Source organism: Drosophila persimilis, unplaced genomic scaffold, assembly GCF_003286085.1.
Source record: "Drosophila persimilis strain 14011-0111.01,24,50 unplaced genomic scaffold, DperRS2 tig00000002-arrow-pilon, whole genome shotgun sequence".
Lineage (NCBI taxonomy): Eukaryota > Metazoa > Arthropoda > Insecta > Diptera > Drosophilidae > Drosophila > Drosophila persimilis.
The window spans coordinates 8,268,806-8,296,179 of NW_020825289.1; the positions used below are offsets into that span (position 1 = coordinate 8,268,806).

The following is a 27,374-nucleotide window of genomic DNA, read 5'->3' on the forward strand; positions in this document are numbered from 1 at the left end:
TTACAATACAATAAAAAAATAAAAAATCGGGCTTACAAGACTATTTACAGCACTGAAAATGTTTACAGTTGCCAGATCCACTAAAACAACAGCATTGATACAAAAAATACATTTTTTTAAAATAAATATCTCCAAAAATTTGAAAACCCACGAGGAATGCTATAAATTAGTATTAAAAATTGCTTAACAATCACCCTTCATTGATACTGCCAATATGTGCAACAAATGCAAAGATATTTCCAAGTGGTTCCAAAGCTGGTTTCATACATCCGTGTACATATCCGCTTAGTATTTGTGTTCACACGAGCTTCGGCTGAACTTAATAAAATTACCCGATTAATTTTAATAATTAAAATGTTTCAAGTTAAAAGTGATAATGCAAACGAAACCCTTGTATGAAATCTGTAGTAATTAGTCGAAAACATATTCCGTATTTCCTAAGCCTGTCTTTGCGTTGCTTCGAGTGTTTTGTACATCTATGTATATGTGTTGTGTATGTATGTGTGTGGCGTTTTGGAATGTTGCCTTGCACGAAATTCAAATTGTGACCCCATCCTTGAGATTGTGCTTTTGAGGCATACCTAAGAAATGGATGAGCATACTTTGAATGACCTGTTGGAGTGTTCGGTTTGTCTGGACCGTCTCGATACCACATCGAAGGTGTTACCATGTCAGCATACATTCTGCCGCAAATGTCTGGTGGTGAGTACGAAAGAAAAATGCTCGTTTTTCCTACTCTCCCATTGACTAATTTTCCCTTTAGGACATTGTGGCCAGCCAACACAAGCTGCGGTGTCCGGAATGCCGCGTCCTGGTCTCGTCCAAAATCGATGAACTGCCTCCGAATGTCTTGCTGATGAGAATATTAGAAGGTAATGAGGGAGTATGAGCCATGAGTGTGCGCAGCCCACGCGGCTATCAGATGACGGTCGCAGCAGCCCACGCGACATTCGAACTAGAATTCTTGAATTGTTGAGTGCGGCACGGCGGCAGTGGCCAGATTGTCAGCAAGTGACTCGCCTTTCCCTATAGATTCTCAACCATTCATAATTATTTCTCTCTCATTCTGCAGGCATGAAACAAACAGCGGCTGCTGTTAAAAACGACAATAAAAGCGAAGAGATCGAAACGCCCCCAGAGAAACCCAAAACCCAACATTTTACGGAGACGGTGGCACCCACAAGCAGTACACAACTGCATCAGCAGCACCCGCACCAGCAGCCACACCAGCAACAGAAATCGCAGACTCAGGTGGCGCGTCAAAAGCAACGACGGTTTCTACTCCCCCACGCCTATGCCCTGTTCGATTTTGTCTCCAGCGAAGCCAACGATCTAAAGTTCAAGAAGGGGGACTTAATATTGCTTAAGCAACGCATCGACAACAATTGGTTCGTGGGCCAGGCCAATGGACAGGAAGGAACCTTCCCCATCAACTATGTCAAAGTGTCCGTCCCCCTGCCCATGCCCCAGTGCATTGCCATGTATGACTTTAAGATGGGACCCAATGATGAAGAAGGCTGCCTCGAGTTCAAGAAGAGCACAGTCATCCATGTGCTACGGCGTGTGGATCACAATTGGGCTGAAGGTCGAATTGGTCAAACAATCGGAATCTTCCCCATAGCATTTGTGGAGCTAAATGCTGTAGCCAAGAAGCTCCTGGATAGTGGAGTAATGAATCAACAACCGTGCCATCCACTACAGCAGCAGCCACAACGTGCTCTTCCTCCTGTCCCCATAATTGATCCCACAGTGGTCACGGAATCCAGCTCTGGCTCCTCAAACATAACGCCAGCTAGTAGCAATTCCAGTTCTACTTCCAGCTCGAACAACTGTAGTCCCAATCATCAGTCATCGCTGCCAAATACTCCCCAACACGTGATGCCCTCTGGATCCGGATCTGGATCTGTTCGGTTTCGGGATAAAGGAGCTAAGGAGAAGCGGCATTCGTTGAATGCCCTTCTAGGAGGAGGAGCACCTCTTAGTCTACTGCAGACCAACCGCCATTCTGCCGAGATTCTGAGCCTGCCCCATGAGCTGAGTCGCCTGGAGGTGGCAGCCACTCCAGCCGCAGCGGCGGCTGCAAAAGCGACCCCCGCCTCCCAATCTGCACGTGTGCTGAAGACAAATGTGCAGCAACAAATGCCTCCCACTCTGCCCTGGGGATACCTGGCCCTTTTCCCATATAAGCCACTGCAAAATGACGAATTGGAATTGAAGAAAGGCTGCGTGTACATTGTGACCGAGCGTTGTGTCGATGGCTGGTTCAAGGGAAAAAACTGGCTGGACATCACTGGTGTATTCCCGGGAAACTATTTAACGCCATTGCGTACACGCGACCAGCAGCAGTTGATGCACCAGTGGAAATACGTTCCCCAAAGCTCGGATGCGAAGCAGATCCATCCCCAGCAACAGCCAGTGACGCCAGATGTGCGCCTCAACAACATGCTGCCCATGCAGCCACCGGACTTGCCGCCCCGCCAGCTGCAAGCAACGACAACAGCGACTGCGACGACGACCAGCTGCTCGGCCTGGACAAAGCCAGTGGAGGCCTTGTTTAGTAGAAAGTCCGAGCCTAAACAGGATATCTCCATAGCCACTTCGAGCAGCAGTTCCTCGGGCGCAGTCGGACTTATGCGGCGACTAACGCACATGAAAACACGCTCCAAATCCCCAGGAGCTTCGCTGCAGCAAACTCCGAAAGAAGCGATCACAACAACCATTGAAAGCAGTGCTAAGACAACTGTTCCTCTCTTGCACCCAGTGCACGTTAGGTAGGTGCTTCCGCTAATAATCCCGTACCATAATCATAACTATCGGTCTCTCTTCAGATCCGGATCATGTCCCAGCCAACTCCAGCATAGTCAGCCGCTCAATGAAACGACAACGACAACAACAACAGCTCCCCCGTCCGCAGGTCAACAGCATTTTCAGGGCAAACAACAGCAATTGCCTTCTGTCAGCAGTGGCAGTGTCTCTTATGGTTCGCAACGCGTGAAGAGCAACAAGGATCGGCCACATTTGCTTTGGTTGGTGGAATCTATTGCTGATAGTCAATAACAAAATCAATAACGTATCAATTTTTAACGCAGCGCACGCCAGTCCTTGGACGCATCCACATTCCGCAGCATGTATAACAATGCGGCCTCATCCCCTCCACCGCCTGCATCATCAAAAGCCGCACCAATCTATGCCGGTGGGCAGCAGCCCGGTAGCCAGACGCAGCTGCATGCCAATATGATAATAGCACCGAGTCATCGAAAGTCGCACAGTCTAGATGCTGGCCATGTGCTCTGCCCCAGCAGCAATGGTATCACCGAGGCGGCCATAAAAGCCAGTGCAACAACAAAGTCGATTTATTGCACGAGAGAAAGGTTAGATTTCAGGGCGGATACGATAATTCAACTAGATCTTAACCAACTTTTACTTTCGCCATTTCAGTCGCTTTCGTTGCATCGTGCCGTATCCGCCGAACAGCGACATCGAGCTGGAGCTGCATGTTGGCGACATCATCTATGTGCAGCGTAAGCAGAAGAACGGCTGGTATAAGGGCACACATGCGCGCACTCACAAAACCGGACTGTTCCCAGCTTCGTTTGTCGAACCGGATATCTAGGTCCAAGACATTTAAGCATTTGTTAGGTGAAATTCCAAATTACTTGTCAAAATCTATTCAATCGCCGGTCGATTTGGGCTTCCAGGCAAGTTGAAGAAACCCGTTTTGCAAATTTGTAATCTCTTCAAAAATGAAATCTTTTGTACTCGAATTTGAACTGGCGGATGTACTTTTTATACGATCTTTAATCAAAATAGGCAACCCATTAGTGCATGCCTTAAGCAACATGTTACTTAAGCACTTTTAAGCGTAAGTTAGAGAGTGAACTCGATTAAGAAATAATATTTTAGAAACGGCGTGTCCCCCATAAACAATTTGTGCCCAGTTGAAAGTTACATATTTGTAATATACTAAATTGTAATAAAAAATGTATACACACGTAGCCATGTAGATCGTTTAAACTTATTTTATTTACTAAGCAAAACTATTGTGGTCAATTTGGAATGACCAACTCAACACAACGTATGGATGTTACGAATGCCATATTTATTCGGCCTTGTCGTATTTGGAGCCATAGATGGGAACGTACTGCAGAACAAGCTTCCAGTCGGTGTAGTACAGCAGAGCCAGGCCAGCGGCCCCACCGAATCCAGCTCCAGAGCGAGCGCTTAAAGAAATTGGGAAAACAACATTGTTATTGAATCTGCACGATTATGCAATGTGCCTGTGTGTGCACATTGGGCCGAATTCGAGTAGTCTTATGATGATCCGACCAGGATGTCATCATTTACTTACAAGGACGACGCGATTTCAGCGTGTTTCTTGCCAAATGGGATGCGGAAAGCCATTTTATTCAGCTAAATTAAATTTTCTGCGGAGTTAAGATTCTCTGTGGCCTTGCCGTTTTCTTACACTAGAAATTCCAAAGATATGCAACGCAGCCCTGAACTGCGCTGCTCCGACCCTGGTTATTGAACGGTTGGCAGCACTATCTGGAGTACGTGCGAGTAACAATTTGTCATCAAATCAACCACATTAGTTTGCCGTAAAACTAAATCATACCATCACAATGAAGATGTCTATATTTGGTGAACTTAACACGTTTGAGTTGCTCGTCCTGAGCAGCTTATTGCCAGGCGTCTTCGTGTTCCTGTGGACATTAATAACCGGGGATATTAAGGTCGTGCCCAAATCTTATCTCTCACGGAATGTTTATTTTCATGCAATTTTTCTAATACTTTTACAGAACTTTAAGGGAAGCAAGCTGGCCTACTCAGAATTCACCGCGCAGGATCCTATTAACTGCTACCAGAATTACGGCGAAAAGAAAGATAAGGATTCTTAAGTCGATTGATGCAATTGATGATGGTCATCAAAGATAACTAAATATATAATGTTTTAAAATTGTAAAAATATATTGCGGATCTGGCAATAGAAATAAAGTCAGATTGAACCAGAGGCTCTCTATTGAGAAGAATATTTAAATAATTTTGTAGTTTTTTGTGTTCGTTGTTTCTTGCCGTGTCTGGTCACACTAGATATTGGTCGATGTTTGCCAACACTGTTCGACGAGTCAGAGAATTTTGTCTCATTTATGAGTTGTTTTAATTGTTTAAACCCGATTAACTGCTCCTAAGCTTCACTATCATAGATTATATCGTATCTGTGGCCTTTTCGGGGCACATCCACACAATTACTTTCATCGTAGGAAACACCCATCGACCAAACAGGCCTCTGGCTAGGAGAAACAACGAAACAAAGGCTGCGGACGACTGCACACAGACAGGGAACAAAAACAATGTCTGAAACATACGGTTTGTCTCTACACGAATAACTAATTAGAAGCAATTTCTAATTAATTCTGGTTGGTGAAACTCGTCTAGATTACCTGTTCAAGTTCCTGATAATTGGAAGCGCTGGCAGCGGCAAGAGTTGTCTGTTGCATCATTTCATCGAAAGCAAATGTAAGCTTGGTGTTGTAATTTCCCTTTTATGCGTAGTATTAACTTCTTGCTCCGTTTGGCAGTCAAAGACGACAGCTCCCACACCATTGGGGTAGAGTTTGGCTCGCGCATTGTAAATGTGGGTGGAAAATCGGTTAAGCTTCAAATATGGGATACAGCCGGACAGGAGAGGTTTCGATCCGTGACCAGGTCCTACTATCGCGGAGCTGCAGGTGCTCTGCTGGTCTACGATGCCACATCGCGGGACTCGTTTAATGCATTGACCAATTGGCTAAATGATGCGAGGACCTTGGCCAGCCCGAACATTGTCATTCTGCTGGTTGGAAATAAGAAGGACTTGGAAGAGGCACGCGACGTAACATTTCTCGAGGCCAGCACCTTTGCCCAAGAGAACGGTTTGTTCTTTTCACTTTTGTGCATTCCCCTTTCCATTTTCACTTTCCGAATGCTTTCGTAGAGCTCATCTTCTTGGAGACGAGCGCCAAGACGGGCGAGAACGTCGAGGAGGCCTTCCTCAAGTGCTCCAAGACCATCCTGGCCAAAATTGAAACTGGAGAGTTGGATCCCGAGCGCATCGGCAGTGGCATACAGTACGGTGGAGCCGCTCTACGCAATCTACAGACTCGGCAACGGAGCATCAACAAGCCAGATTGCACCTGTCGCGTGTAGAGAAACCAATCTGTCGTGCATCGTGTATCGTGCAGTCGCCAATTACTTACTCCTGGCGTGTATCGTATTATCATAAGCGAGCAAATTAATCTCTATTTTATCCGTACTCGGAATGTGACCGCATTACCCCTAAGTTGTATTGTGTAGGCAGGGCAGGCGTGTCGTGTGTGTGCCTGGTCCATCTCATTTCGTTTAGTTTGTGTTTGTCTTGTTAGTTTTAATCATTCCAAATTGTAAGCAAAATGCTTTTTAGATCTTTGGAACATTTAACCATTTGTTGTTTCCTCCAATGTTACTTTACTCTAATTTGTAGGTTATAAGGCACTTAATATATGTATCTGCAGAGGCATATGCCTGAACAGAAGCCACCGCTGTTGCATGGACACTCGGATCAAATGAATGTAGAGTGCACTCTGCATTTTATTGTAAATATAAAAAATGGCATTGACGTCGTTGACGACGTAGCCCGCCCATCTAGCCCATTGTGAATCTAGCTAAAACGAGCACGCGAGGTACATAAAATCGTACATATTAAAATAATTTTTAGAAAATTATGGTAAAATGAAAAATGGTAAAATTGCTTTTTTGTTCATGAAAAGCTTACTTACAAATAATACAGTGACCAATAAAAGTCTAAGCATCACACCCATTTTGAACATTCAGAGGTGGAAATGAATTGTACATATTCAGAATGGGTGTCAGGCTTAGACTTTGTGGGTCACGGTGAATGGTATGTAGTTCTATGGATTATGCATCACATTTAGCCAATTTCTGAAGAGCGCTCTTGGCAGCAGCCAATTTGGCTTGGTCCTTGTTGGAACCGAAACCAGTGACCCGAATGGTCTTCTCCATGCAGGTGAACTGGCAGTACATCATCACAACGTCCTTGTCTACCAGGGGCGGACCGTAGACGGGATTGGCCAGCTTGTGCTCATGGAGCTGACGGATCGGGCTGATGGGTATATTCTGGGAGAATTCCTTCAGCTCGGGCTCAAACAAATGGTAGATCATCTGCCAGGTTGTCTGCAGATCCCGACAATCCATGTAAACGGCCGCGATAAGGGCCTCCAGGACATCGCCTAAAGCCTTGGGGACATCTACGTTTTGCGCCAAGTTGAAAGCACCGATGGGTGGACCGTCTTCCGAATCATTTTCCATGGCCATCTCCACTTCATCGTCCAAGTCCAGAATAACGGGCTGCACATCTCTCTCCTCGAGCAGAAAACGTACATGATTCGTGACTCTGTGTCCCTGGCTCTCTTGGAATTTCACAAACTTGCTGATGGTCTCAGAGAGCAACGCGTTCTCTGCCAGAATGAAGAGGTGCAGCTTGTGGCGCACGCAGATGCATCCCAGTGTCGTGTTATTGACCAAGGCCGAGCGCAGATCCGTGAGCTCGCCCGGACGCAGCTTGGTATTGTTTTCGAAAATGTATGCAGAGATGAGAAAATCGAGTATGGCATCGCCAATGAACTCCAGCTCCTGGTAGCAGCCGGTCAAGCGATTGGTGGGAAACGACGGATGCGTCAGGGCCTGCAAGAGGTAGCCCCGATCCCGGAATTTGTAGCCCAGATTCTGCTCTAAATATGAGTGGTTGATCAGGAAGCCATCAATATCGCCAGGGCTCGCGTTGGCTCGCATCTTGGTGCTCTTCAACTGAAGATCGAGCAGCTGCGACAATGGCTTATCAACCTCCGGCTTGCAAATGCCGAAGTATTCCAGCATGCGAAAGCCATGTTGCAATCCATAGTTTCTCACAATGACTCCCAGAAGGGCCTCCAGAGTGTCAGCCACCACCTTGTTCTGAACAGTGACCTCACCAAAGAAGTAGTTCACGCCGGAGGAGAAGTCTCGGCCGGCATAATAGCCTTGCTGATTGCTCTTGCAACCGTGCACAAAGCGACGATAGGTATCCTCGTTGCAACGACCTGCCAGAATCTCCTCGTCACTAAGGGCCAGATCGAAGAGATTATGGGGACCAATCAGTTTGGCAAAGCTCGGCTGCTCCGTCCACACATCCAAGACATCTTCGGGCAGATTAATGCTGGGCGGAAGCCACGTTAATCTGGGGTCGAACAGACTGCAGCTAATACGACTGGGAATATCCGTCTCCCTGAGGCAATACATCAGGTTCTTGTTGGACACCAGCCTCGACTTCACCTGCGTGAGCGTGCCTTCGTTCCAGTCGGGATACCTGCTGGCCAGGTAAAGACTGGCACTCATCTTGAGAAACGAGTCACCCAACAGCTCCGCTCGCTCCATATCATAAACATCGGCAGATCCCGCTGTGGTGATGGCCGCCAGGAACTCACCCTGGTGGGCCGGAGTGATGTGATCATCGGAGACGCTCTTCATCAGAACCGGCAACACATTCAACGACTGCGGTTTGGGAGCTGAGCTGGTCGGCGGGAGCAGGGCAGGCCGGGCGGCAGGGTTCATTGCTGGACTCCTGGTCTCATAGATGTTCCCTTTAGGCATCTTGAACTGCGTCTCCTGCCAGAACTCCCTGTAGTCCTGCTCCACTTTGTCGAGAGACGCCACTTGGCCGGATATAAAATTGTTGTAATAGTTCAACTCCACGGTATAGGCGGACATGATGTTCCGGGACAGGTCTACGGGTTCCAGGTACTGCTGCCACGAATGTTGTAAGTCGCGTATCTGCAGTTTCTTCATCCCAATCTCAACGTCTTTGATGGGTAGGGGCTCCAGAATGGAGCGTGACCCTTCATCATAATCATTGGGAACGGCATTGCCATGGGAATCCACATTGCGGCGCAACGACCAGTCGATCTCCAAGAGCTTTGGCCTATAGTCAACTCCATTTTGAGGCAGATGTTGCAACCCCAGGTAGGTATTGAAGCGTTGTCGTAATGCCTCAGCATGCAGCATGAAGTGGAGCCGGTTCAAGATGCTGGGTAGAAACATTGCTTTTATCCAGAGGTCGCCGGGGAAATCGAAATTAAAGCAGAGCTCCGGAATGAGGATGATCTTTACCCTGGCCTTGCTCTGGGCCGACGTCTTGCCCCGCTGCTGGACATAGAAGTTCAGTTGCTCCGTAAGCTCGCGCACCTCGATCAGGAACTGGTCCATGCGAACAATTCCTTCGATGTCATCGCCATACTTGGACGTGGTGAACTCGCCATAGCTCGTGTTCTGGTGGTTGCTTTCCATCAGGCTGCTCGGAGTCAGGTCTCTGCGCACCTTGTGTACGAGCATTCGCTTGCTCGCGAAGTTGGCATACCACTGAGTCACAATTTTCCCCTCATAGTCCTCTGGACGCGGCGCTTGCTGTTCCTTGCGCTGCTTCACACTGACAGGCTTCGGGGTGGGCAGACGCTGGAACTGACGGACCAGCGACCAGTCCACCACATTCTGATGCTCTGGACCCACGGCAAGAGGCACGATCAGGTAGGAGTTGACCTTGCCTCGACGATCCAGTACAAAGCAGGGACGCCAGATCTTCAACAGATCGCGGAACAGCATTCCATGGAACTGATGCAGTTGCTCCAGCTGCTCCGCATTTGCAATAACCAGCTCTCGCGGGTGCTCCCTAACCTGCACATGCAACGGGCCCTGGTTGCAGAACAGCGGCATCTTCGAGAGAGGCGGCAGCTGCTTTCTCAGCAGCAACGCAAAGTTCCTACCCGACAGCATGTTGTCGTGGATGTGCTCTGTGTAGTCGTTGCGCTCGAACTGCGGCTCCAAAATGATCTCATAGGCATAACAGACTTCACCCACCCGTGGCCGGCAATCGTAGAACTCCGTCGGACAAGAGGTCTTCAATGTAGTTTGTGTCTCCGGCTTGAGTTTCTGCTTGTTTACCGTATCGATAACTAAAAGCACCCAAGGAGGAGAATGATTAAACAGAATTAGTTGGTATTTGATTTAATAAGACTCACCATCGTCGCTGTATTTCTTCCAGTGGTCAAAGTGAAAGTCGGCTATCGCCGTCACCCGGTCCTTAAGCGTGACGGGTAGGAAGCGCTCGTTGAGCTCCCCCGTGGAGTACAGTTTAATGCAGGTCTTAAAGGCTGCCGATATTTTTGCCGCCTTAACGGAGGTCATGGGATCGCTCTGGAATGATTCGAACATGATTACTGACTGTCGATGCTGGGTAGTCCATTTTGGGCTTACATAAAATATGTCCCGCACGGACGAGCTGAGTGGAAGTTCGATAGAGACAAATTCTTTGCTTGCAGCCTGTGTGCCAAAGAGTTCCCGCTTCTGGTCCCAACTGATTAGTGTGAACCAGGGCTCCACAAAGCCGAATGCATCCGAGGGCAGGCTCTGGCAGTAGCGGTGGAGCAGAATCAGGGCACTGCTAGGCAGCAGCACGGCACCTTTTTCGTTTATAAATGGTGGGATCAATTCGTGGAAGTGATCGGCTATCTCTTGCATCAAAGGTTCGGCCCGATCCAGGACGCGATCCTTTAAATACTCTCCGATGTCGGTATGGGCTTGGCGATATTGATTGATTTGTTGGTTGGTTTTTATGCGGTCCAAATCTGAGGAAAAAAGGACAAACTGGGCATCCTTGGATCGAGCCCGCCCCTTCGTCTGCACGTACATGTTGAATGTCTTTATAGGATCCAGGATCAAAACGTAATTGCAGGCCTTTACATCGATGCCTTCCTCCAGAACGCTCGAACAGACCATCAGGTTGGCTTCGCCATCCCTAAATTGGTGAATGGCCTTTGATGGGGATTGCGACAGGGGAGAATAATATACTGTTAATATACTGTTCTGTGCTGAGGCCCGAGGCATAACGTACCGACTTTTGCCACTTGCGCTCCAGGACGCTCTCACAATCCGCTGAAACTGAGTTGCGGCCCACCATAAACTGCGGCACGAGAACATCGCGCAGCGCCGGAATAGCCGCAATGAACTTCTTCAACAATTGGTATATGCATTTGCTCGTATACCGGCGCTCAACGAAGACCAAGCAGCAAATATCCTTGGCATTCTTGCCCGAGAACGTTTTCTGCACGTAATGCAAAAATCTCTGCACCTTGGGAGTCGAAAAGTTTATGATGGTTTCCTCCGTGTGGACTGCGTCATCGGGTTCCGTATCATCGTCGACCAAATCGCGAAGCTTTTTCTTTAGCATGTGATTGATCCGGTTACACATACAGATGGCCAACTTATATATGTGGGTCAGGGCAAGGGTTTCCGACTGATGCAGCTTGATTTCAAACTCTAGAATCACCGATACTATGGCCATGGCTGCCGCATATACGCCGTAGTTCTCCAGCTGGTACTGGAAGTCGTTGAGCAGAGTCTTTATATATCCCTTCTTGTGCGGATCGCGGAGGGTCGACAGTCCCTTGGAATAGCGCGTAGGCTGTTTGCCAATCTCCAAATCGTCTAGGCGTACGTAGAAGTGCTCAATGCATCGATGTATGGCGTGCCCGATCTCAAGGCTCCCCACTTGGTTTGGATAAGTCACTAAACACTCCCTTGGTTTGGTAGAGTAGCTGCAAAAAATAAATAGAACTGCTATAGCGTGATTTCTTCTATGGAAAGGGCTTAAAAGGTCTCACAGCATCACGTTTTTCAATTCCTCCGTGTCGGACACGGTGATAATATTGCTTCTGTATGTCGTCTCCAGCTCTCTGAGCTTTTGAGCGACCAGCTTAAATTCGTTGCCTTTAATGAGTACACCCGTCAGTCCCACAACGCGCGGCAGTGGCGTGTTCCGGTCAGCGAGTAAAAACAGATGCATGAATTCATGGTAGGGATGGTGGCCAGTGCCATGGTGGCACTCGTCTATAATCACGATGCTCACAGAGCTCAGCTCCAAGTACTTCTGGGTGACCATATTCAACATGACTTGGGCTGTGCCCACCAGAACCTATTGTCGTTGCAAGATATAAGAAAATTCAATTAGAAAAAAAAGCCAGGGCCAAATTTGTAAAGCACTTAGAAGCACAAATACTAGTACATCCGTTATATATAAAAGAATATCAGAAATTCATATTGGTTTCATGAGGCGTCATGAGCTCGACACTAACTTGGCTATCGCTTATTTCATGGCTCCATTTTATCTTCGACCAGTCGTCGACGCCCTGCTCCCCCACAAAGAACCCCACTTTGAGATTTGAGAACTTCCTCACGGCCATTGCCTGCTGGCGGGCTAGCTCGACTGTATTGCACATAAATATAGCTCGTTTTCCGCCCTCCTCGATTGATCTGTAAACAAATCCGAGAATTCAGTTCAACAGCTACATATGTATTTGCTTATGTATGAGTGTGTTTGCAAAATTCCAGTATGAAAAAAAATGCAAGCGACTTACTTGTCCATGTCTTTGGAGAATCGCTTCAGGGCCAGGATGGCCACGTATGTCTTGCCAGATCCGGTCGGCAAGTAGATTATCCCATTGTTCTTCGTAATATGATCCACGAGACGTAGCTGATAGCTGCGAGGCTGCAACAAATGCGAATGCATTTTTACAATTCAGCAAAAAGTACAAACTTATGCATATGCACTGGAATTTATCTTATTTATACCTTTATTTCGGATTCCCCACTATGTACGTTGTCTGCCATGATGATCCTATTTGCTCCGGGTGCCAGCTGAAAGTGATGAAATAAAATAAAATTCAGTGACTGCTGGCACAAGCTCGCCAACTAAGATGATTGCTGACGTGGCTATAATGACAGCTGGCTTCTCAGGATGTGGCCAGCTACTAGCTGGAAGTACGGGGATTTACATTTTTTTCCAGTCACCGTTCTCTGTATGCGGAAAACACCGCGATGGACGCGCAGGTTGACCGGCAAATGTCTCGCCTCACCTTTGTTTTAATTGAACTTTGTTCCACCGATATATTGTATTGAACAAGTATTTAATCAGATAAGATAATAAATTCCAAGAGATGAATAAAAAAATTGCCAAAAACAGGAAAAAATAAAGTGAAGTCCTGTCCCTCAGTATTGTCCGCAGGTTTATCGCTAAAATATAGCGTCCGACCCTCAGAAATATACCGAAATATACCGTCTCATTTAAAAAATATACCGTAAATATACTGACGAATTCAAGTTATAATTTACATATTCCTCCTTTATGATATTCCGTGGAATATTACTAGCTATATAAAACATTTAGCCATGCCCACATAATTTTATCCGATTTGTGAATCTATTTTCTATTTAACTGGTGTATTCTTAATACTTGCTTTTATTGAATCTTGTCTAAAAAAAGGTTTTAGCGAAATAGGTCAAACAAAAAAAAAGAAAAAGGATATTGCTCAATTGATATACTCCGTTGAATAATTCTGGCTAACTAAAACCCATAGTTCTGCCCACATAGTTTTAGGCCATTGATGAATAAATTTTCTTCAAAATTGGTTAGTTTTTAGTCCTTGCTTTTGTTGTATTTTGACTAAAACAAGGTTTAAACAAAATAATTCAACAAAAACACAGTCGCAATGTTGTTGGTATTTTAAGACATGATGCGTGTATAGCCCTTTGTATACCCTGTTTTCCAAAATGTTTTTAAAACGTAATTGATGAAGAAATTTTCTCAAATTGATATGTTTTAGACATATTCAATCATGATTATTCTTGGTCTCTGTAGAAAGAAGATGAGCTGCAAAATATCGTTGAAATAGGTTTAAATATTCCAGAAGGGTATTTCATATGTTCCACTGTTGCTATCGATAACCGGGAAAACTGCCAACGGCTGAAAAACTGCACCAATGAAATGCTGCTGGACTGCCAACCTGCTTTAAGTAGAGCGCGAAGTATGAAAGTAAATGAAAAAAGCACCAATGTTTTGAAAAGAAAATGTATTTATATAATGTATTAAAATAATTTTAATATTTGTATCTAAAATAAAATTTAAATTTAAGCCCAGCTATGGTTAACAAACGAATCAAACGCAGCTGTACAAGTACACTTTCAAGTTCAAGTGCGGCTTGGAAGTGCAATAATTCTTATCAGCAAACAGCTTTGCATTAGCTTCCGGATTTGAACAGTAAATTCATTCAAAATGCATTTCGTCTGCGATCTCAGTTTAATTTTGATTGCAATGTGCACGGTTCGGAGAATACGACTAACAATGGAAAACTATTTCGTTTTACTGCTGATTCTTTTGGCTGTACCTTGGTCCTTTGAGGCCACCCCCAAGCTTAAGCCAACCAAGGCCGCCATTATAGACTTGAAGAACAAAACTGAAGTAGTACCGTCAAGTAGCATGCCCATTGCCAATGTCACATCCGTGCACGAGAAGTTGGCAGAAGTCCACATTGATCAGCACAAAACCATTCGCATTAGCAAAGGAGATCTGGATGATCTATTGGACGTTTATATGGGTAAAATAGCAGAGAGTGCAGCCACCATCAAGGACAAAGAAAATGAAATAAACAAGCTTCAAACCAAGGAACACACTGACGACGATCTACTGAAGAGATTTGAGAATCTCACAGAGATTTGTAATGCTCAAAATGCTACATATACAGCCAAACTGAAGGAAAAGGCGGATCAAATCAAGGAACTCGAGCAGAAGGTCAAGGTCTACGAGACCAGATTGAAGAGGAAACAGCACGTGTTGACTGATTTAAGAAAACAGAACACCTCCAGTGCGGCATTGATCGATCATCTGAGCGCCAAAGTCGTATATTTTGAAGGTAAGTTCAGGGAGAAGAAGGACGACCTGTTGGCAGACTGGGAGGCAGCCACCACCACTTGTATGCCCTACGGCATGTCGTCTGGGATTCATTTGATCCATCTGCCAGAGTTCCTGCCCTTTCTGGTGTCCTGTGAGGGTCTCACGACCGCCGGTCCTGGATGGATGGCTATTCAGCGTCGACTGGATGGCTCTGTGAACTTCTATCGCAACTGGGATCAGTACAGGAAAGGGTTTGGCAAGCTCAACGGGGAGTTCTTTATTGGCCTCGAAAAACTGCACCGCCTGACCAGCTCCCAGCCTCATGAGCTCTACATAAGCTTCAGGAGATTCAATGGAGAGTCAAGCTATGCTCACTACGATGACTTTGTTATTGGCAGCGAGGAGGAAGGTTACGAATTGAAATTGCTCGGCCATTATCAAGGAAATTCCAGCGACGCGTTACGCACCCATGACAAGATGAAATTCTCAACCTTCGATAGGGATAACGATGAATTTACGCATATGAATTGCGCCGAGTATCACCACGGAGCCTGGTGGTACGACTTCTGTTCGCGAAGGTAATTCATCCGTCCGCTGAGTATTACACAAACACATATGAATTATTCAGTTAATATCCTCTTCCCATAGCAATTTGAATGGCAAGTACTTCAAGGCCGAGGTGGACAATGTCCAAGGCATTTTCTGGGAGCAATGGTATAGCTTCAGATCTCTGAGATCCGTACAGATGCTAATCCGTCCAAAGAGCCAAATGGAGCTGAACGATTTACCGAGGACCAAGCGTACTGTACCCCTAAAAGTTCATTAAAATGAATCCCTCCATCAGCTCAACACACAAAAATACTCATTATTTTTAATAATTTACGCGTATTATGTTTGTTTCTAGAGGCTTTAAGAGCACTGTGAAACCAGATAAATCTCAATACGAAGCCGAGCCCCATTCGTCTTTGTTATTTACTCTTCCGACGCCCGCCCACCGCCACCATTCGACAGTTGATTAGCTTTCGATTTTTCGCCCTCTCCTCTCCCGGGTACAATAATTACTTCGTTACAGTTCACTGCAGTTCGCTGCTCTAGACATTTGTTTATTCGCGCACAAGTGATTAGTGCAATTAATTCTCATTTTCATTTTCATTTTCATTTGTGCTCGCATTTCGTTCGCTGTTGCAACAATTTAATGAAATCTAATTGAGCTCTGACTCTGGTCTTTAAGTGCTTCTATGGGCCTGGTCTGGTCTGCCCCCACCATTTGTCACTTGCACTTTTATTGCCGAGGGACCGCTGTGGGAGTGGAGAAACTCAATTGGAGTAAATAAAGGCTTGACAAATTAGCCAAAGTCGAGGCATAAAATATAAATGAATATCGATGCGACTGAGGATTTATGGCCTGAGAAGAACAATTTTTATTTAAATTGAGTTTATTCCAGTTTCATACAGAATACACCCCCTCCAACTGGTTGTTTCCACTTCAAAATAACTGAAGAGAACACTTATGTACATTTACAATGCACATATGTGCATTCGATTCATTCCATATGTGCATTTGTACATATGTATACTTGGTTTCACTTTCAATGACATTTCGACAGCACAACAGCAAGTTACAACCATTCGGTTAATGGAAACCTAATCGCTCGATTATCGCGATTAAGCATACTGAACTCAAGCAGCGAACTCTAGGGGCCAGGCCATATAACAGACATACTTAAATAGTAAATAAATACATTACTTAGTGCTAGATAAGTACACTTCCAGCTAGCAATATCTTCAAGTGGATGATGGCAATATAAGTTGTACAACTCGTAGCTAACTCTCTACGATTGCCTTGTAAATAACATGGGGCACAGGAGTGGATGCGAGCTCTACTTCTCCTCCGATTGCCCAGAGCCGTGTGCCCGCTTTTTGTGCCAGCGCAGACTGGCAAACTGGGCGAATCGTTTGCCGCACGAGCAGCACTTGTACTTCTTCACGGCCAAATGCAATTCGGTGTGCTTCTTGAGATTGCCGTAGGTGGTAAAGGTCTTGCCACACACCGTGCACAGGTGCTTGCGTATGGCCCAGTGGGAGTTCATGTGGTCGGTGAAGCGATTCTTCTCGTAGAACCCCTTTGCACAGATGGGGCAGCTGAATGTCGACTGGTTAAGGTGTCTGCGCCGATGTATATCGAAGAAGGACCACGTCTTGAAAGATTTCCCACACAGGTCACAGATGTAGGGCCGCTCTCCAGTGTGCGTCCGCAGGTGGATGGCCACCTCTGTGGAGGTGGCAAAGCGTTTGTCGCACTTCTCGCACGCATAGGGAAAGTCGCGCCGATGCCGTCGAATGTGCACCGTCAGATTGCACGGCATCTGGAAGCCCTTGCCGCAGAGCGTGCATATGAAGGGCGGGGTGCCGTCGTGGCCGGACCGATGCACCTTATACTGGTCGCAGGTCTTGATTAGCTCCGAGCAGACGTCACATCGGAAGGGCCCCAGGTTCTGTTCCAAAAAGTCCGCCAGTCTTGCGTGCAGCAGGGGAATGCTGCACGAGTCCCCTGGGTTGGTGAGTATTTTCCGTTTCTGCGCTGAAAACTCTTTGCGCAGCTCGAACAAAGTCTTCTCCAGTTGCTCCGCGGCATATGCCGTATGGAAGGTTGTGTTCAGTTCGTCCAACATCTGGGCCAGCGCCTGACTGCGGTAGGCATTCGATCTAAAGTCGGGATGATCCACATCCCACAACGCCGCATAATTGCGATAGATCTCCACAAACTGCAGCTGATCCTCTGCCCTTCCGAATTCAATGGAGCTGGCATCGATGAACTTCGTCTTCTGGTTGGTCTCCACCACACCGACCTTCTGCAAAGACAAAGGATGGATTTTTGAGGTTCTAGATGGGTAAAAAATCAGCGGACCTACCTTGCTGATCTTGTTGAAGATCTGCTCCTGGAGTATCGGATGCAGAAACTCCATCTCGTCGTAGCACCAGAGCTTGGGCAGATACAGTCCCTTGTGTTTGATCACCATGCGCAGCTCCTTGCGATAGCGCGTCCTCAGCTTCAGTATCTCCTTGTGGCACTCCTCGCCGCTCAGCTCGTAGTTGAGCTCCTCCTGCAATTGGGCGGAGATCTCCCGGTACAGCTCCTTCTTGCAGCAGCTGGCATACTCGTAGTGCTGGGGATTCCACAAGCACTCCAGCCGCTTGAACGCATCCAGTATGAAGCTGAGCACCTCACGATACAGGGCAGACTTGCTGCAGGACTCGCCATCGGTTTCGCATGACTTTTCGCTTTCGGTGCTATCATTGCTGATCTGTAAGTACACCTCCAGATGAGTGCGATGTGCGATACGAGAGAACCGTATCTGGCTACCTACCTTGGCTTCCCTTTCGGCCCGCTTGTTCTCGATGACGCCTCTGAGGAAGTGCATCTTGTCAAAGTACCACAGGCGGGATTTGTACTTCCCGCCGAGGGCATTTAGCTTGCTCAGCTCCCGGCGATAGCGGCCACGCAGCTCCTTGAGTACGGCAAATATTTCGACGCCCGTCAGCTGCATCTGGCAGATGCCCTCCAGTGGGGCAGCCAGTTCTCCGTAAACACTCCGCTTGGCATTGTACTTGTAGTCGGGATGCCGGGGATTCCACAACTTTTCCATGCGTTCATAGGCCGCCAGCAGAGAGCCAACGAATTCTCGATTTCGTTCCAGTTCGCGACGAGTGCGCTGCAGGAAGGGAAGGGTGGATCTCTTAGAGAACGATCATATGGGGGAGGGGCCATCATTGGCATATATGTATGTATATTTACACACCGCCTGGAAGTCCATGTTGCTGCCAATGCTACTCGTGGGGGACGTGGGCGGCCCTGGGGTTGGAGGCGTCGCTGGCGGTGTTAGCTCCGACACGTTTTCGGGGGAGAACTGTTCTGCATCTGCCGCTCCCGTCACTGCCTCTGCCTCTGCCTCCGCCTCTGGCTCTGGCTCTTGCCGGTTGGAATCTTTTGCATTCTGGTTTTCCGCCTGACGAAGCTTGCGCTGCATTGCCTGGAGATCCAACAAGAATAAATATTTCGCATAAATAAATAAATTTTGTTATTGCTTCTGTTTTTGTTTTGTATCTTTAAGATAAGCAATGACCAGGCCACATGATCTTGGCCAGCCTCAGTGGATTGGGAGGGGTTGGGTTTATCGATGGAACAAACAAGCACACAATCACAAAAACAATCACATGAACACGAACTCAAACAAAAAGGGAAAGTCCGCTCTCCTCGCCACAGTTCACAGTTCCCAGTCCTCCAATATCAGCGGCTATTGGCCTTTGTGTCGTCTACGTTGTCGTTGTCGTCGTCATTGTTCTTATCGGCATTGCATATGGCATATACATACATACCCATATACACTCACATACCTCTACTATATGTACACATTTCGATGTGTACTATATATCTTTTTGCTCCCCTGTTGGTTGTTGCTTTGCGTTTCGAAAAATATACAAAACGAATCCCTCGCCAGCGAGCGCCTAACCGTTCTCATTCTTCGCATTCTATTGTATTGTCCCCATGAATGAAACATACGAGTATGCATGAATAATTCAAGGCGCTGGGTGGATATATGTAACTTCAATCCGAGATGCTATTCTCCTGATCTCTCGAAACCCAAACGAGTTCCGACCTACCCCATATACAGTGCATAGGTACAACTGAGAACAGAAATCGATACAGAAACTCCAAATTAATTTGCGTAAGCAAATGTTTTGTCCTACCGGGGCGACTGGGGCTGGGGCGCAAACATTAGATACGGTATATGTACTATATGTACGTGATAAGCAGTTCTAACCGGTTCCCACCCGCTGTGATCGGCATCGCGTGAAACATAATATATTGTAATGGCACACCCTCAGCTTTGGCTAGAGGTTAGCAACGCCAACTAATGTTTCCTTTCGCTTATGGGAATTTTGCACCATTCGACGAATAATTCCTACTGGTTGTCCCCACTGCGAGAGGGTATTCCCAGCTCCACCCTTGCTTTCAGTAGTTGTAATTGAAGTTGTCTGGAATTAGAGCGGAAGGCGAGTGGCCGGGCCCCAACAATCGTCCATGTTTTAGCACCTCTTTTTTGTTCCATACCCACCCATAAAAAGTCGATATCATTATTGGGGGTGGTAGATAAAGTATAATAAAACGTTCTTTGGGCAGACTTAATTGTGATTTGAGGTATTGGAAACGATTACCCAAAAACCTGGTACATTAGCTTTGGCTAAACTGTTCTAATAATTATACACTATTTCCAGAGTGTCCTTTGTGGCTGACAGAAGTAGAAAGAGTTCTAAACTAAAATGGTACTACGGAAATCAATACTAATGTTGCTATAATCGTATTGGCATTAACCACCATGTGAGTCCGAGCTAATGACCATTTCTAGTGTCGAACGATGGCCAATTAAAGGGTACGTGGAAACTCCATTAAAATCATTCCCCTGCTGACGTTTATCAAAGCTACTGCTGTGTCCACAAGCCCGGTGAGTGGTAGCCCAGTAATCAATATCCAAATGGGGTTACTGGCCAGAGTGGATTCTGATTAATTGGATGGCATTTCAGCGGAACTCAACCACTCTCATTCACCTGTCCGAAAGGGGCCTTGGCCTAACCTTTTCCATGAAAAAACGAACGGAACCCTTTCCAAGTTAATTGAATAACTAAAAATTGCACACAACTAAAAAAAAAAGAAAGAAAAAAAGCCTTGGCCCCAATCGAGAATGCAATTTAAAAACGTGGAAATTAAAGTTTCGACCCAGGAAAAACATGTTCGGGTCGGGTCACACCCAACTCTCGACGAAAAGAACGCCACCCCAAAAAGGTGAGCGAAGGAAACTGAAAGCCCATTAAAGTTACCACACCTCTCTCTCTCTCTCTCTCTCTCTCTCACTCTCAGTCGTATTCCCAAGCTCGACCCGCCGGCGGACCCTCTATGGCCTGGGTCTATCCTTGACGTCGTTGTCTACCTAGCAACAGGAAATAGTTGCATATCCCTACAGTACATATCCGTCGCTGTACATCGCTGTAGAGACCGACCATATCGGAAATTTGAATAGTGCAAATGGTTGAGCAGCTGTTTCTTAGTGCTCTTCTTTTTAGCTTTTATTTTATTTTATTCTTTTGTGTTTTATCTTCGAATGTCGAGTGTCGGGCGAGAGAGGCAAACAAAGGCGAGGCTAGACGGGCTTTGCCGCTTCTTCGGACCGCTCAGACGCCGACAGACACATTTCTAAGGCGTGTCCAGTCTGCCTGCCTTTTCTCTGTGTCTGTTTACTGAACACGCAATTCAAATAATTGATCCAGTTAGCTGTTTAACAAAATTGCATAAAAATTCAATAAGCAACAACAGAAACAAAAGGCGCTACGATGACGGCAACGGCAACGGCAACGTCAACGGGCGCCAATAGATGGGGCAGGGACTGGACTTCTCCGGGGTATACTGCATTGAAACCCGATCGCAGACCAATTTGATTGAGTTAGCTGTGTGTTTTGTTTCTCCCTTATGGTTTATTTATATATATTTTTTAAACGGAAAGGGGTCGAAACTCGTCAAGGGATTGTCAGGGATTGAGAGGGTGGCAGGAAGGCAGTGCAGCAATGCATTTTAAGTGAAGCTCCGAAGGCGGAATAGATTGTGTTGGGGCAGGGATTAAGGACATCTGAATATTTTCATTTCAACGAAAGGAAGCAATGTATGTGGTCAAACTTTCCCAAGACTAAGCATAAGGAATAAGTTCTGCGATAAGCAGAATCCACACTTGCACTGCGGCTCCATGGCTGACGATTCCGATTTCAATTCCAATTCCGGGTTCGAGTGCGAGTGCGAGCAGCTGCGTCATCCATGCCAATGGCTGGAGAGGGTAATGGTAATGGGGTTCGTGATGGGAGGGAGGGGGGTGGTCCACTCTGATGTTTTCTCGTCAATTAAAAACGATTGTTTATTGCATTTGTCACCAAGAAATATGCGGGCAGGGCCAATCAAAAGTTCCTTTGATGATGATGCGATGATGCGATGTTGCGATGCTGTTTTCGTTTTCGCCTCAAACTAATTAATAGAAATACACTTATTCCGATACGTTTCCATTACCATTTTGTATTTCGACATCGTAGACATTTGCCGATTATCGCGGTGGATCGGCTGGTGGAGCCCCGTTCCGCCCCCCCGCCCAATCTCTTAGTTTTTAATTAGAACGCGCTCCAGTTAAGACACTGGCCAAATGTGTGTGGAGCGTTGGATGTGGCCGGGGGCTGAGCTGGGTATGGGTGAGTGCAAATAAAAAGATTCATGGCAAAGCCCGTTAATGCTGCACTTACGGGTAATACCATTATAAGGCCTTGGGCATGGAAAGCCCTGCCGAATCGCTGGCAAATGGTGTCAACTTGTGTATTCGGCCCTGCTTGATGATTGCAAGTTTTAGGTGTTCTGTTCGGTTCGGTTTTTTCCCCGTTTTATGTTCGATTTATTGCTCCCAGTGAATCGTTTGACAGGCCCGAGGGAGGGCTCTCATTGATCGGCATTTACCAAAACTCAAACATTGATGCGAATGATGGGCCAAGCTCCCATTTGTAGGCTATATAAAATATCCCCAAAGCCATATGACAACAGGCAAAACACCGACATGCAAAATCCGGAAGAACACGAGACCCGACTCGACTCGACTGGAATGGAATGTAATAAACGAAACGTGCGCTAATAAATTATGAGCAATACTTGGTGTGTGGTTCCACGCAACCTGCGGGAGGGTTTCATTCATTTCTTTTATGGCCTGGCCCACGCCCTCTGACGGAGGAGGCCCATGCAACCGACGAAAATAAACCTTGCGGCGGGAAACCTTATAGAGAATGCTAGAACCGGGAAGCAAATACAAACGAAAGTCGAAAAATCAAAGATAATACTCGTACTACGCGGGGCATTACGGTGCAATCAATTTCTGACAAAGCGAAATGCGTTCGGTTTGAAAAGGTCGGAGAGCTCTTAAGCACGGAATCGTGGCCAAAACTTTAAACAAATAACTTTCGTCAGACCGTCAGGCCGGCGGAGTCAGTCACAAGGCAGCCTTAATTTAATTAGACTGATTATAAAACCCCGTCAGCTGATCGATCAGCGGCCAGGTTGCGGGTGGAAACCGCTCTCTAAGCCCACCCTCCCCAGACAGACCTTCCACCTGCCCAAATGTTGAATGTTTAGTTAAACTTGTTAATTATTTAATAAGCGCGGCTGTGACTGATAAAAACTGAGGCATCGCCTGTCAAAATGCCCCCCCAGCCACCACATTTTTGGGCTCAAGAATGGTTAACGTTGCCATAAAACGCCCCTGCCCGAAGATGTTGAAATATGGGAAAGGAATTATCGCTGGGGAACATAATAAACCCGCACAGTGATATCCCCGACTTAAGATTAGATTATACCCAGTGATATATGGGATAGTTTTCGGTGAAGTATACTTTGATTTCAACGGATTATTGATGATTTAGATGTGGCTAAGTCTTCGAGATACTGTTTGCTGATAATAAAAAGCAAATGACTAATCTCTGGTAATAATTTCAGAGATTTTTCAACATTCAATGGGTTCCAAGAACCAAGAAAATGTACCTACGAGTACATACATATATGTATGTATAGTTGATAAATATTTATCATGATTGTGGAACAATAATTATCCATAAAACACTTCCAATTCTGCCAATACTAACGTCACCTATGGTATGACGATCTCTATGTGTCACTCTGTTTGGATAATGATTTATGGACAGCGATCGCCTTTATGGCAGGTGCTCTAAAAATTCCAATTTACAAGTGTTTAAATGAACATTAAAACCTCCTTAGTTGGGGTTTTGTGCAGCGCTTTCGCCGTCTTTTAGCCGCCTTATCTCTAAGCCATTTCCCATAGCTAAAAACATCGACAGAAATCTACAATTATTTTATTACCCCCGACGCGAAGGCGTGGTGGGGTTGGTGATAAAGAGGCACTGGGAGTCAGAGAGGAGGACTGATTGGGTTGTCTGGGGCAACGATCGGTCGAGTCGAATCGATCGATCGATCGATCGTTAGCTCGGGCGAATGTTAAATTACTCAAAGTGGCTGGAGAGACGCGCGTCATTGTCATCGCCATCGCCATCGCCATCGTTTATTCACTTAGTGATGGCAAGCAAAGAAATATATCAAAATTAGACAAGAAACCAACTGATTTCATGGCAAAAACTGATTGGAAACAGGCGAAAAAGGAAGCACTGTGCAAAGAATTTGCAGTTGTTTGCAGTTTCAGAACAATTCTGTTTCCATTTACCAATATTTCTTGCCTCAATGTGCGTAGAGTCTCGAAAACGCTTACCAAATCGAAGCTTAGATAATTTTCCCCTATTTGTTTACCTCTTTGCGGTCTAGATAATGCCCGCGTCGCCCGACAGACTTGCCCAATGTTGATAATAGCAAAATACTCGTAAAAAAAACGAAAGGAAAACAGACCAAAAATTACCCATAATTTGTATTGAAAGTGTCGTGTAGCCGGGGATCTAGGGGCAAATAGAAAACGATTTTTATCAGCATTCACATTCACATTTCACAGAGAGTTCTGTTATTCTGTGCCCGCCCCCCAACCCCCTCTATGGTCTAGCCCGGATATCGGCTATGCGATAATAATTCCTCTCTTTTTTGTTTGCACAAGTACTCCATGTATTCCCTTCCATCATTTATCCGTGCCATTTTCCCACAAAATTAAAATCAGAACCACCATGTGCTGAATTAATTATTATTCATTGACATTTACATTGCGTCAATGCAGTGGCCGCTGGCCTGTATCTGTGGTCTATATTTATCTGGAAGAGCGAAAACTCTTGAAATTTCTCTACGTCAAATTGATGGGGAACGAAAAACATTACCAATCTATGGTCTGATAGTTTAAAGGCCGATTACCACCTTCGTCATTGACAAGCATCTACATCATGGCCTAAAGTGTTTGTCAGAACAGAGAAAGCATTTAACTCAGGGAGGGTTGCTCGAGAAGTAGGTCTAGAAAATTATATAAACTCTATTGTATGACCATTTACGGGTACGAGTTATACTCAGAATATGAGTACGAGTATACGCATAATTTGAAACACATTATACTACCAATTCGGTGTCTATGTATAGGCTGACAATGTCCACGAATTTCGTTAATTCTCGTTTAATAGGTTTTTATTTTTAAAAATCCACAACAAAGAACGTGCCACAACAAACCCGAAAATATACTATAAGCTTTTCCAAAATGCTGAAATTTTTGTGTCCCACATTTTGAGTAAATGTATGTATGTATTTATTTTTTTCGGTGGCACAGAAATTGCACAGATCCTACGTACGAGACATATGCACAAAAAAAAGTTATTGTTGTGTCTTCTTCGAAATTTCCATGTCCACAAAAACAAAACAAACAAAACAGAATTGGAAACCTGAAGATGAAAAGAAACTGAAAAATTGCGTCGCGTTGAGGGGAGAAGAAAAACAAAATGAAAAGTTGTTGGCCGAAGCTTTTGATACCCCTTTTAAATCTGCATACGGTAGTGCTGAGTGCTGCACATAGACGGGTAAGTATGTGTAAAGAAACAGTAGTTGGGATTAAAAAAAGCACCACAAAATAACACCGTTCAAATGTCCATGCTGATCAAGAATATACCCTCCATTTTCGTTGCGTTGCAAACATCTGATCAAAATGATAATACCCTATGCAAGTGTATACAAACGGAACAGCAAAAATAGCAACGGCTCTGACGAACTGACAAAACGTCTCTCTCTTTCTCTCTCCCTCTGTCTCCCTGTGCTTCCAAAACATAGGGCCGTGGATAACAACGGGACTCAAAGGGGAAGACAAAAAAACAAAGGAGAAGCACGACGGAGCGGGAGAGCGCGGACGGGCAGGGCGACGAAGCGACACACTTTTTCTCAATATTTTGTTGTGTGCCATTGCGCCGTTATTTTGAAGGTCAAGTGACCAGGTTAAGCTTCCTCCGGAACTGCCTTTCAGCCTTCAGCTCTTCCTCCACCTCTAGACAGCGGCGGAAAACCATTTTTGCATTACAAAATCTAATAAAAAGAAGGAAAAGGGGAAACGACAGTGAATCACCCCGAGCGCGAACTACTTTGGTAATTGGAAGAGCAAGCAATATTGGTGCGCTCGCGGCAGAGCGTTTACTGTAACAAGAGAGGGCAGCGAAGTGACGCAGAGCGGGTGAGCGGGAAAAAGAGCGAATGTACAGAAGGAATCGGCGATTAACTTACCACGCGTCGTGTCTCGTATCGCGGCGGTTGAAGTGGAGCGGCGACCCCAACACCAGGCCCAGCCAAAGGTGAGGGCGTCGGCGTAGACGTGACCGTGCCCACTATTTCATGAAGCACTTCAAACGAACCCAGTGCCTGCAGGCAGGTCTGCTCGTCACCCGAAATGTCCGCGGATGGCGGCGGTGAGGGTGGCAATGGATTTTCCATAACATAAACCAAATCTATTTCGGGTGCTCCTACTGCATGGGATAGTTGCATTGTGGGGGTCGCTGCGACGATATTCATCAGCTGAATGTCAATGTCTATCAGCCCCAGGCGTTGCGTGTCTGCCACAATCGTGGATTCCGTCTCAGTTCCCATCTCCATCTCCATTCCATTCAAATTTGATTTCTTCGTGCATTTGTCGGTTGCGGTCTGGGCCTGGTCTTCCAGTTGGAATATGTCATGGCAGTCCATTTCCATTATCATTAAATCTGTTTGAGTTGCTTGTTCGATTGTATCCTCGGAGTCTTCGTACCGTCGTCTTACGTCCTGAATATGCTGGCCGCGAATGTGATCCATAAACACCGAGAACTGCAGGCAAATTGCAGGGCAGAAGGCGCAATTGAAGCCAAAGCTCTGCACATCCGGCGATGTGGTAAGTTCTCCGCATTTTCGAAAGTAGGCGTAATCCTCCAGTTGCCAATTAAAGGTCTGGGGTTGTGGCGGCGGTTGCTGCTGCACTTGCTCCTGCAGCGGCAGCATGGTGGTTGTTTCTTGATTACACAGAGAGTGTTTACTTTGTCTGAATTTGTTTGGCGCACACACGTCACGGTGGAAGCGAACTTCAGCGGCGGGCTTTCTCATAAGAAATGCGATTTATTCTAGCATTGAACACACGGCAAACTGTCAGCCTATTGGTATCACACGCGCCGGCGTTTTTCAAATGTTTGACGGTCGCGCTCGTCTCTTCTGGCCAGTGTGACCGCGGATATATCGGTCAAATATACCGCCCGACCCTCAGAAATATACCGAAATACACCGTAAATATACTGACGAAATACATATTTCTCGTTATTGATATTCCGTCGAATATTAGCGGCTAAATAGATCTTTCAGCTTTGCCCCCATAATTTCATCCAATTAATTAATCTATTTTCTACTTGAGTGGTGTATTTTAAATACTTGCTTTAATTGGATTTTGCCTAAAAAAGGTTTTAATGAAAAAGGTAAAAAATAAGTATAAGAGTAACTGCAGAGAAAAGTAGATTGGCAGCGCTGGAGTATAAACATAAGTTGGCAGCGCGCACAATTCACAGCTGATTGCTG

The 27,374-nt window shown here is 45.9% G+C and overlaps 7 protein-coding genes across 7 annotated transcripts; 4 read left to right on the forward strand and 3 right to left on the reverse strand.

Moving 5' to 3' along the window:
- The first annotated feature begins 223 nt into the window (after positions 1-223).
- Positions 224-3,995, forward strand: LOC6590029 (E3 ubiquitin-protein ligase SH3RF1). Its single transcript, XM_002016172.2, has 6 exons — positions 224-702; positions 764-872; positions 1,073-2,771; positions 2,829-3,026; positions 3,090-3,371; positions 3,439-3,995. The coding sequence occupies exons 1-6, from the start codon at positions 589-591 to the stop codon at positions 3,611-3,613; spliced, it is 2,577 nt and encodes an 858-aa protein (XP_002016208.1). The 5' UTR covers positions 224-588; the 3' UTR covers positions 3,614-3,995.
- A 6-nt stretch (positions 3,996-4,001) lies between these two features.
- Positions 4,002-4,435, reverse strand: LOC6590030. The gene is made up of 2 exons (XM_002016173.2): positions 4,349-4,435; positions 4,002-4,220 (listed from the first exon to the last, which is right to left on the reverse strand). The coding sequence occupies exons 1-2, from the start codon at positions 4,399-4,401 to the stop codon at positions 4,100-4,102; spliced, it is 174 nt and encodes a 57-aa protein (XP_002016209.1). The 5' UTR covers positions 4,402-4,435; the 3' UTR covers positions 4,002-4,099.
- Positions 4,436-4,592: 157 nt separating this feature from the next.
- On the forward strand, positions 4,593-5,011 carry LOC6590321. Its single transcript, XM_026986479.1, has 2 exons — positions 4,593-4,733; positions 4,800-5,011. The coding sequence occupies exons 1-2, from the start codon at positions 4,623-4,625 to the stop codon at positions 4,896-4,898; spliced, it is 210 nt and encodes a 69-aa protein (XP_026842280.1). The 5' UTR covers positions 4,593-4,622; the 3' UTR covers positions 4,899-5,011.
- Positions 5,012-5,173: 162 nt separating this feature from the next.
- Positions 5,174-6,663, forward strand: LOC6590322 (ras-related protein Rab-4B). Its single transcript, XM_002016175.2, has 4 exons — positions 5,174-5,367; positions 5,437-5,517; positions 5,580-5,912; positions 5,975-6,663. Exons 1-4 carry the CDS (start codon positions 5,352-5,354, stop codon positions 6,184-6,186), a joined length of 642 nt encoding a protein of 213 aa, XP_002016211.1. The 5' UTR covers positions 5,174-5,351; the 3' UTR covers positions 6,187-6,663.
- Positions 6,583-13,019, reverse strand: LOC6590323 (endoribonuclease dcr-1). The gene is made up of 9 exons (XM_002016176.2): positions 12,978-13,019; positions 12,694-12,759; positions 12,480-12,610; positions 12,198-12,375; positions 11,727-12,037; positions 10,958-11,660; positions 10,321-10,878; positions 10,086-10,260; positions 6,583-10,019 (listed from the first exon to the last, which is right to left on the reverse strand). The coding sequence occupies exons 2-9, from the start codon at positions 12,730-12,732 to the stop codon at positions 6,934-6,936; spliced, it is 5,181 nt and encodes a 1,726-aa protein (XP_002016212.2). The 5' UTR covers positions 12,733-12,759; positions 12,978-13,019; the 3' UTR covers positions 6,583-6,933.
- A 1,223-nt stretch (positions 13,020-14,242) lies between these two features.
- On the forward strand, positions 14,243-15,743 carry LOC6590324 (fibrinogen-like protein 1). Its single transcript, XM_026984786.1, has 3 exons — positions 14,243-14,810; positions 14,919-15,369; positions 15,440-15,743. The coding sequence occupies exons 1-3, from the start codon at positions 14,243-14,245 to the stop codon at positions 15,615-15,617; spliced, it is 1,197 nt and encodes a 398-aa protein (XP_026840587.1). The 3' UTR covers positions 15,618-15,743.
- A 445-nt stretch (positions 15,744-16,188) lies between these two features.
- LOC6590325 lies at positions 16,189-26,967 on the reverse strand. Its single transcript, XM_002016178.2, has 5 exons — positions 26,067-26,967; positions 18,592-18,822; positions 18,160-18,504; positions 17,704-18,096; positions 16,189-17,643 (listed from the first exon to the last, which is right to left on the reverse strand). Exons 1-5 carry the CDS (start codon positions 26,910-26,912, stop codon positions 16,672-16,674), a joined length of 2,787 nt encoding a protein of 928 aa, XP_002016214.2. The 5' UTR covers positions 26,913-26,967; the 3' UTR covers positions 16,189-16,671.
- Between the last annotated feature and the right edge of the window lie 407 nt (positions 26,968-27,374).

Bases quoted from the DNA above. Each gene is read 5' to 3' on its own strand.
- LOC6590029 (XM_002016172.2), top strand. From the start codon at position 589: ATGGATGAGCATACTTTGAATGACCTGTTGGAGTGTTCGGTTTGTCTG. The intron at 873-1,072 runs GTAATGAGGGAG...CTCATTCTGCAG, and splicing joins GCTGATGAGAATATTAGAAG to GCATGAAACAAACAGCGGCT. The intron at 2,772-2,828 runs GTAGGTGCTTCC...GTCTCTCTTCAG, and splicing joins TTGCACCCAGTGCACGTTAG to ATCCGGATCATGTCCCAGCC.
- LOC6590030 (XM_002016173.2), bottom strand. From the start codon at position 4,401: ATGGCTTTCCGCATCCCATTTGGCAAGAAACACGCTGAAATCGCGTCG. The intron at 4,221-4,348 runs GTAAGTAAATGA...AATTTCTTTAAG, and splicing joins GCTGAAATCGCGTCGTCCTT to CGCTCGCTCTGGAGCTGGAT.
- LOC6590321 (XM_026986479.1), top strand. From the start codon at position 4,623: ATGAAGATGTCTATATTTGGTGAACTTAACACGTTTGAGTTGCTCGTC. The intron at 4,734-4,799 runs GTCGTGCCCAAA...ATACTTTTACAG, and splicing joins TAATAACCGGGGATATTAAG to AACTTTAAGGGAAGCAAGCT.
- LOC6590322 (XM_002016175.2), top strand. The intron at 5,518-5,579 runs GTAAGCTTGGTG...TCCGTTTGGCAG, and splicing joins TCATTTCATCGAAAGCAAAT to TCAAAGACGACAGCTCCCAC. The intron at 5,913-5,974 runs GTTTGTTCTTTT...ATGCTTTCGTAG, and splicing joins CACCTTTGCCCAAGAGAACG to AGCTCATCTTCTTGGAGACG.
- LOC6590323 (XM_002016176.2), bottom strand. From the start codon at position 12,732: ATGGCAGACAACGTACATAGTGGGGAATCCGAAATAAAG. The intron at 10,879-10,957 runs GTACGTTATGCC...TCCCCATCAAAG, and splicing joins AGCGCAAGTGGCAAAAGTCG to GCCATTCACCAATTTAGGGA. The intron at 10,020-10,085 runs GTGAGTCTTATT...GGGTGCTTTTAG, and splicing joins GAAGAAATACAGCGACGATG to TTATCGATACGGTAAACAAG.
- LOC6590324 (XM_026984786.1), top strand. From the start codon at position 14,243: ATGGAAAACTATTTCGTTTTACTGCTGATTCTTTTGGCTGTACCTTGG. The intron at 14,811-14,918 runs GTAAGTTCAGGG...TCCATCTGCCAG, and splicing joins CAAAGTCGTATATTTTGAAG to AGTTCCTGCCCTTTCTGGTG. The intron at 15,370-15,439 runs GTAATTCATCCG...CTCTTCCCATAG, and splicing joins TACGACTTCTGTTCGCGAAG to CAATTTGAATGGCAAGTACT.
- LOC6590325 (XM_002016178.2), bottom strand. From the start codon at position 26,912: ATGAGAAAGCCCGCCGCTGAAGTTCGCTTCCACCGTGACGTGTGTGCG. The intron at 18,823-26,066 runs GTAAGTTAATCG...TTGGATCTCCAG, and splicing joins GATACGAGACACGACGCGTG to GCAATGCAGCGCAAGCTTCG. The intron at 17,644-17,703 runs GTAGGTCCGCTG...TTGTCTTTGCAG, and splicing joins TCTTCAACAAGATCAGCAAG to AAGGTCGGTGTGGTGGAGAC.